This window comes from Apaloderma vittatum, unplaced genomic scaffold, assembly GCF_000703405.1.
Source record: "Apaloderma vittatum isolate BGI_N311 unplaced genomic scaffold, ASM70340v1 scaffold17887, whole genome shotgun sequence".
Taxonomy (NCBI): Eukaryota; Metazoa; Chordata; class Aves; order Trogoniformes; family Trogonidae; genus Apaloderma; species Apaloderma vittatum.
In genome coordinates this window covers 4,247-12,787 of record NW_009727992.1, presented here as the reverse complement: position 1 = coordinate 12,787, position 8,541 = coordinate 4,247, and the positions used below count along the sequence as shown (strand labels likewise).

Here is an 8,541-nt window from a genome sequence, read left to right as displayed (position 1 = left end):
GGGGCGTCCACCCGTTCTCGTCTCTCTGGTGGATGTCGGCACCGTACTTGACCAGGAGCTTGACGCAGTCCAGGCTCCCGGTCAGCACGGCCTCGTGCAGGGCCGCCATGCCTGGAAGGAAGGGACTCGTTAGGCCTGGGCTGGGCAAGGAGTCTTGATGCCGAGCTTACACGCTCAGGCTGTCTGCAGCCCGGGAGAGAGGCGCCAGCAAAACCACATTATCAGGGAGATGCGTTTGGAAAAGAAACAAAGGCTGAGGAAGCACGAGAAGCTGCCACAGGTCTCTGTTCCTCTTCTGCAGCATAAAAATACCCCGTCTGAGACAGCTTGCTGGGCAGGCAGGATGGATTAAGGCCGGGGGAACCACCTGCTCCAGCAGAGATGGCCAGCAGCCTGCCCCGAGTCCCAGCCAGGACTCGCGTGGGGTCACCAGAGCGTCACCGGGGCCCTGTTCTGTCTTGGTTTTGGAAGGTCTAATGAGGTACCAGTATAGCTAGGAGGAAGCCCAGGGACATTTGAGACCCTCTCTCCGTGGCCATGTGACGGCAGAAGCTGATGCCAAGCACAAGAAAGGGACAAATCTGGGCTCCGCACCAGCCAGTACAGATCAAGGCATTCCGTAAACAGTTGCTAGTGAGGCTGGGTGCAAACATAACACAGTGCCTTCCCCACAGACATAAATGCCACAAGTCCCAGGTCCAGACATGCAGAGGAGAACGGTGGAACGGACAGAGCTGGGAACAAACTGCAGAGCCTCGCTTCTCCCCGCTGCTCCCCCAAACTGGGGCAGAAGGCAGGATCCCAACTCTCTTGCCCAGAGCTCTGCAGCCCAGCCTGCGCTCACTGCTGCTTTCCGAGGTCCCACCATGCTGCAGGCACACCACCATGCCTTGAAGGGGCCCTGGGGGCAAGCTCCCCACCTTGCTGCAGCGTGTGCTGACCACGCTGCTGAGGGGGGAGACTGAGGCACTGACATGGGGCTCTCATAGGCCCCGCTTGGCAACACTGGGCGTGCGAGGGAGGAAAATGACTCAACCCCGACCTGCCACCCTGCTGAAGGGGACCCACATGCCTTGGCCACACGGCTTGTTCTCATCTCCATCACAGCCCGGCTGAGCCGAGGTGCCGTGCAGGTCCCAGCTCTGCCAAGCCTGGCAGCACTCACCAGAAGGGTAGATGGTGTCCAGTGTCACCTTCCTGGCACGTATGAACCTGCCCACCTGCTCCAGGTCCCCCTGCCTGATGTGGTCCTGAAAGACGATGTCATTGGGGAAGTGCACCGTGCGCGAGGCTCGCAGCCTCTGGGCGTACCGGCTGTACCGGGGCACTGAGACCGGGTAATAGTCCTTCATGCCGATCGCAGCCTTCAGACACTGCAGGGGAAGAGGCATGGGGGGCCGGAGGGGCAGCCGGCGTTGCTCAGTTCTCAGCCCCACCACTCGCTGGCCTCGAAGCGCTGCTTTCTCTTCTGCCTGTCAGGTTCCTCCTTGCCACAGAGGTGTGATGGCACCTGCACTGCTGTGCTCCCGCCACGCCTGTGTTCGTGTCCCCAGCGGGTGCGGGTCCCCCTCGCCAGCAGGGAGGTTTCTGCCGGGCTCTCCCTACGTGCCGCTGCCGCATGCAGGAGGTGGTGCTGGGCACACGCAGTTCACCCACAAGCCTTGGCCCAGGACTGATGGTTCTCCAGGGGTGTCATGTTATATAGGCTCCTGTGGGCTATTTTGGGGATATGCTATTTGCCGATACTTCGTCATCGAGCCCGCAGCCTCCCACTTTTGGGCAGAAGTTGGTGTCTCATCTTACCACCCACCTGTTGACGTGCCCATCCAAGGGGTCAAATCTACTCTTGCTTTTGCGTGGACAGCCCTTCAGAGGAGCCCAAATGCCTGAGAGCAGAACTTCCCAGCAGTGAGCCCTCTCACACACACACACACGTGTATGTGTGCTGGGAAAGATACACACTCACCAGGCGAGTGTTTAATAAGAGCCGACGAGCCAGCTCAAGGCAGACACATCGGAGCTGCAGCGCCAAATACATTCAGAGCTAAGTCACTCTCCTGTAGTTGCACCAGATGACTTGGAAGGAGCACAATGAGCTGTGCTGGCCAGCACAACTGCGAGGCAGCGTACAGCTAAGCATGGCGAACATCACCTCGCTGGGTGTCACCCACCGCCCTGCGAGGACAGAGGTGCTACTGGTGCAGAACCAGAAGCCCAGTGCCAGTCCATGGTGTTCAATGTCCTACCTTCAAACTTGGAACCAGCTGCTAGTAAGGGCAAGCCTCTACAGAGCAGCTTCACAAGAGCTGAAGAACAGCACCACCACCAGACAATTCCCGCACTCATTACTTCCCAGCTGGAGCTGTCAAAGGCCCAAATCAGACCGCCTGCCACAGAGGAATCTTTCAGATCCTTCAAAGGTTCAGGCAACAACTGCTCCTCCATGTTTTTTTCCATCAAAGTTTGGCCATTTCAGATACATGAGCATATTGTGCTCTGTTTCTTGCTGATGGGGACTGCCCAGGCAGGTGTGTCAGGAAAAATCCCACTCCTGCATTAGGAGTCGGAGCTTTCATTCTGCCCCTTTCGCAGCAGACCCTTGACCTGAACCCCCGCCAGCAGCGAGGCCAAGAGCTCGGTCAGCCACACGCCTGAGAACTGCCCGCACTTGTTTATCTTCTGGCAAACACATTGATCTTTTTTGCCGAGTATCTCTGCTCAGGGTTACATCAGACCGAACACCGAGCGACGGGAGGCTGAGCTATCTGCTGTGGAGACAGAATGCATTTAGCCTGCTTTCTTGGAACAGCAATTAGCTGTGTGCACAAAACCACCCCGATGGAGTCCTGCTCTGGCTTGGTGCATAAGGAAAGCCCCCTCCTGAGCTGAGCATGGCAGGTCGCAGATCAGGAACAGAGGAGAACCACGGCAGAGCTCAGCCTTGTCCACACTTTAACTGGCTCCACAAAATGGACCGTTCTTAGCCAGGCCCGAGCCAGCACTTTCCAGCGGAACTTGTTGCTAGCAGAAGTTCCTCCTCAGCCCAAAACACAAGGCAGGTATCTCCAACCAGCCCTGATATCGGCACTGCTGGCTGTCAGGGCTGGGCCGTGGTCACACGAGGAGCACATCTCCTGCCCGCCCTTGGGTGTGCGAGGTCACAGCCCTGGAGGGAGTTGGCATCAAAGATCCTTCTCCCTGTAACCACCCGAACAGTTACCACCACCACACGAGCGGTCACTAAGGGGCTGGGCAGCAGCCAACACCCTTCCCTGATCCCAGGGCCAGTGAGAGCCTGCTCAGCGCCGGTGCCGAGGCTGGTGCTGACCTGACCAGGACCCGGCTGGGCTCTGCTCCCAGGGAGCCACCGGAGGCTGGAGCGGCACACCAGCCTCACCTCACACCTCTGCTCAGCAACAGGCACCAGAAGTCTCCTGAATTGCCCTCTGGCTTCACCATGCCCTCCCATCTGACATTTATAGCATATTCTTACAAAAATATTTCCAGCAGTAAGCGACAGGTTTGGAAATAGCAATGCAGCTCAGGGGATCATGTGAGCCTGACAAGCAGAGCTACAGGCAGCCCCACGTTTCCTTGTAGGCAAATTCCTTGGTTGAACTGCTCAAGAGCACCGAGGTCCTCTCACCTCCGGCCAGCTGGCAAGCTGAGCCACTTATTCTCAGAGCCCAACCAATGTCTGCTCACTGCCCAAGGTGGTTTAATCTGGATGGGATGCGGTCATTTCAAAGTTTTTTGTACTGTGTAATCTGTAAAGGAAAATTTCTTCAGGTTAAGGCACCAGAAGCCACCTGCAAAACTGGAAGCATTCAGAAAGCGCAGTTTCTCTCAAAAAATGTCATATTTGGTGAAAATTTGAGAAAGCTGACAGACACACTGTCTCTCAAGAATCACTCTAGAACTCTGATCCCCTTTCTTTCAGGTCAGGTTGAAATATATTCATACCATATGCTGATACAGACAAAAAGACATAATAGTATTAAAATCTCAACTTTATTTGGCCAACAAATTCAGTTGCAATGTTATTAGCGGAATGCTAAGAACCAGCCTGATGCAGCTCAGGCCTGTGAGGCACTCCCCTGTTCAAGTTCCTCCCCAAACCCCCGTAATCGCAAATATCCTGTTTGATCTGTTTTATCAGGCCCTCCCCCACCACCCCCCTGCCTGGTCAACCCCCTCAAAATAACACACGGAAAGTGACCGCAGAGCGGCCTCGCGTTTGATCGAAAGGATGACAGCACAGCTAGGTCGAGTCTGAGCCAGTGACCAGCGACCACCGCTGCCCTCAGAGCCTGCCACAGCCAGTGCACACAGGATTCCACCCTTCCAGGTGTGTGGAGTTGTCACCTCCAAGTGTCTTAAAGCAGCGGGGAAAGAAAACATCTGGCCAGCATGAAGAGAAGCACCTTCATGTACACGTCTCACTAGGATGAGGCCATCAGCCTCCTGCCTCCTCACCTGCACACACTGAAGGCTGATTCTGGGGAAAGACCAGCTGAGACCATTAAGGACCCTGCCAGGTGCAGACATCAATTATGGGCTTTACTTTCAAAAGAAAAAAAGGAAAAAAAGCTTTCTTGGAAGATGTTAGTGGCAAGGCTCCAAGACACTGGGCCGCTGAACTCATGCTACTGATTCACAATCTGCTTCTAGTCAGAAGAACAGAATACTTTAAACAAAAGCTGTGTACAAAAAAGTACATCGCAATAAAAAAAAAAAAAAAGCCCAGCTGGCTGGGCTGGCTACCTAGTGACAGATCCCTTCTCAAAAGCGAAAAGAAAGAAAAGATAGTCAAGTGTACAGACAAGTGAGGGTGAAGTGTTACTTTAGAAGCCAATCCTTGGATTCCCAGTCATTCACCTTCTGCTTTAAATCTTAACGGGTTTCTGCCTCACTGGGCTGCGTAACAGCAGCCAATTTAGTGTCTCGTTTTTGGGGGTGATGTAGATCAGTCTTCTCTTTACAATTCATCTTTTTGGATTTTCTGCTCGTCATCATCATCGCCTTCCTCGAGGTCTGTTTCTTCATCCGTCTCCACGTCCTCCAGATCCTGTCAAGGTTACAGAGACCGCTACTGGTTTCTGGTGCACCCAGCAGATCCAAAATCAAGCACAGAACAGCACCTCTAATCTGTTCATTACTCACTGCTGCCATGTTACCAGAGCATCCAGAGTCTTCTACCAAGAGCTCTGAATTGGGACAAGGATTGGAAACCCCTGGAAACCGGTACCTACACCTGCAGCAGCCTCCACCCCAGCACATGAGGCTTCTACCCAGACACACTGCCCAGTCACGGTCACCATCCTGCTCCAGGTTCCAGGGGCTGCGCAGGAGTACTCCACAAAGAACAAGCCCTCTGAATACTCCAGCAGTTTGCCCAGCAATTAGAGACACCTTGTGCAAATTCAAAGGTTCTAACATCAGCAGTTCTCAGGCATTTGTGTTTAAGTGTACAAAAAAAAAAAAGGACATTTGTTTGACACACAAGTGAGGCATTCTCAATAAAAGGAGCCCGTCACAGGCTAATGGCCCACGTGGCTGCAACTGAACAGGGTCACACTGTTCACCAACGGTATCCTTTCCTGCCACTTAACAACCGAGGATGCTGTTGAGGCAGGAGGATTCAAGCACAGCACCAGAACCGACCCATGCTCGCATTCTGTATTCGTATTACTCACATCATCAGCTGCTGCCCCATCCTGACCTCCGCTCTCCAAGAATTTTTTGAAGCCTTCTAGCGTCCTCTCCCCATTATAGTCAATTACCTACACAGGAAAAAACACCAAGATAACGGTTACGGGCACCTACAGAGCCACAGCCCTGGAGAGGAGAATTCTCTTTCTGAGCAACAGTTAACATGCCAAGCAAAAGGGAATTTAAAAATTCACCTTCACCCATATGAGACGAAGGAAAACAGCTCAGCCACTAGACTTCAGAGATCACTGCGAGGAAAGAACAGCCTGCAGATGAGCACTGTCCTCTGCTATGCTCCCTCTCGCCCCCATTCCCACTTCCCACCCCCCCAAACTCTTTCCTACAGCCCAGCCCCCCAAGGGTCTCAGATGTCCTGTAGATCTGATGTGTTCCATCCCTACAGAATGGAGAGCCCTCCCGAAGGCCTTGGCCAAAACAGAACTCAAGCAGGCAACGAAGCGTTTCTAGCACTCCCTTGCTGTGTGATCTGCAGGAAGGTCAGCTGCCTTCTTACATTTCTGCCGGAGCCTGCGGGGAAGAACTTCAGCGTGGGGAAGCTGTGGATTTTCACTGCCTCCACTTCGTTGGCTGTTGAATCCATCTTGGCAATGACAATGTTCTCATGGTCCCTGTAGGTCTCTCCCAGCTTGTCCCAGATAGGAGCCAGCTGCTTACAGTGACCACACCAGGGGGCATCTGTTAACAGCAAACACACAGCTAGCACCGACATGGGCGACAGCACCAGCACTGCCCCTCAGCCCCACAACTGCCAGACCAAGGTCTCACACTTTTTCAGCTGAGGCACTCCCTCTGTGGCTTAGATCCTACAAGACACTTTCTCCCTAATCCCGGCCCTACAGTATTCTAGTGCTCCTCTCATGCCAGTTACTTGGAATCAGCTGTTAAAAGATACTTACAGAACTCTACAAATACATTCTTATTCTCATCAAAAGCAACTTCTTCAAAGTTCTTCCCAACCAGAACTTTGACAGGCTGCTTGTCCCAGTCTTCAGGAAGATCTTGACTCATCAGGTGGGGCTGCAATGAGAAGTGAAATTCAGAGAAACAGCTTGCTACACAACTGCTTGGAATGTACATGCCATCACACATCCCGGAAAATCCAAGTTTAACCACCCCCCTCAGCGCCCCAGTCATAGGCGTGACCAGTCACATGAATCAGTCACTTCTGCTTACAGAAGGTCTCCTCCCCGCTCCCCGAACAAGCGGGAACACCAGGTGCTCTGGTGCAGGGGGAGCCACAATTGAGCTCCGTAGGAAGGAAGCAACACTGCTGACAGCGTTATTCCCGCAGGACTCAGTTAACTGAGCCGTCGTCGCTACTGGAGTGAGTTGACAGGGCTACCTCCAGCAGGTCAGAGCTGAAAGCCACACAAGTTCACACCTTCCACGTCCTGCTGTGTAAACACTGCAGTTACCAAAAGCAGCAGGAGGAGCCAGCGCTGACGGTACTTGGGTGCCAGCACGTAGCCTGCTCCCCCCTACAGTCTTCATGCCCCAGTGGCTGTGCCTTTCCTTTCTCAGCACAAAGCCCGCTCAAGATTCTGTAGGTTAGTGGGAAGGGTTTTCTCCAGACGACTCGCCCAGCCCCTCACAGGGAGCATTCTTTTACGTTCACTCAGCCAGAAGGTTTACCACCAGCAGCAGCTATCAACATTACCTTGATCTTGCCCTCCAGGAACTTGTTACAAAACTCTTTGATCTTGTCTGCTGTGAGGTCATCTGATTCGGGTTTGTATTTGGTCATTTCTTCCTCCAGTGTGATCAGACGCACAGCTGGGCATTCTTCTTTCTTTAGGCCAAAAAACTCCAAAATCCTCTGGTTGTCGCTGTGGTCGCTGTCTATGAAGATGAACAGAATCTTTTGGGGAAAAAAACAAGAGGGAGTACAGTGAGGACAAGTACCTCTTGGCTGTCAGTACTTGACACACTTGCAGGGGCAGGAGCTGAATCAGCCCTTCCTCCTTCTCTGAGCTGACGAAGAGGATCCCTGTCAGAGCACAAATGCTGGAGCCATGTGCACACAGACCCAGCAACGGTGCTGGTTAAGGCAGAGAGAGACTGACATCCGCAGGAAGCAAAGTCAGGAGTTAACTGCTGCTTCTTCAGCAGTTGTGCGAGTGCTTGTGAGAGCCAGTGACTCAGTCACCCATTATCAAGAGATACAGGTAGAGAGAGCACCAGCTCCGAGTCCTGCCCAGAGCTAGTAAGTGGATACAGACACACAGCATGATGCCTCTCTGCACGAGGGGGGCACCTAATGCACAACCCAAGAAACCCATCTCACCTTCCCTTTGAAGTTTCCAGCTGCACTCTTGAAGTTGTCCAGTTTGTCTTGATAGTCGGGCACACTTTTTGGTAGGAACAGCAGAATATGTGTCTTGATCTCTCCTCCAAAGATTTTAGGAGCAGTCTGAGGAGTAGAAAATAAACTTTATTTTTGGAAGAGAGATAAATCAGCATCAAGACCAGCTCAGCTTTGCTATTCCGACTAGACCACAGAAGCCTCCAATACTACAGGACTACTTGGAACAGCAAGCTTATGTCCCCTTTCCCTCATGTTCTTCACACTTCTCCATAACCCCAAACAAGTGTGAGCTCCAAGATAAAACACAACTACACAACCTGGAATTTAAGCTTTGTTATATTCAGGCTGGAGCGATGGGAAAAGGCCTTACCAAGCATCTAAAGACCTACCTGTTCAGTGAACTCTATGACGAGAGGCAACGCATTAGACTTGATGAAATTCAGCAGGTTGTCCTTTGTGAGATCCCCTTCAAAATTGTTACGGCCTTCGTCAAACTGCAAAAC

At 52.7% G+C, this 8,541-nt stretch overlaps 2 protein-coding genes across 2 annotated transcripts in view; both read right to left on the bottom strand.

The window, feature by feature from the left end:
- Positions 1-6: 6 nt before the first annotated feature.
- PPP1R27 (protein phosphatase 1, regulatory subunit 27) lies at positions 7-1,356 on the bottom strand (the record flags this gene model as incomplete). Its single annotated transcript, XM_009873924.1, has 2 exons — positions 1,166-1,356; positions 7-111 (listed from the first exon to the last, which is right to left on the bottom strand). Coding segments are annotated over exons 1-2 (292 nt in total), but the record flags the coding sequence as incomplete, so codon positions are not given.
- Positions 1,357-3,992: 2,636 nt separating this feature from the next.
- Positions 3,993-8,541, bottom strand: part of P4HB (prolyl 4-hydroxylase, beta polypeptide) — a gene marked incomplete at its 5' end in the record, with an annotated part of 8,158 nt that continues 3,609 nt past the window's right edge. Inside the window, 7 exons of the mRNA XM_009873925.1 lie at positions 3,993-5,068; positions 5,697-5,783; positions 6,227-6,408; positions 6,630-6,750; positions 7,391-7,591; positions 8,018-8,143; positions 8,428-8,532. Of these exons, the coding sequence (XP_009872227.1) occupies positions 4,979-5,068; positions 5,697-5,783; positions 6,227-6,408; positions 6,630-6,750; positions 7,391-7,591; positions 8,018-8,143; positions 8,428-8,532 (912 nt within the window). The remainder of the gene's footprint in view (positions 5,069-5,696; positions 5,784-6,226; positions 6,409-6,629; positions 6,751-7,390; positions 7,592-8,017; positions 8,144-8,427; positions 8,533-8,541) is intronic.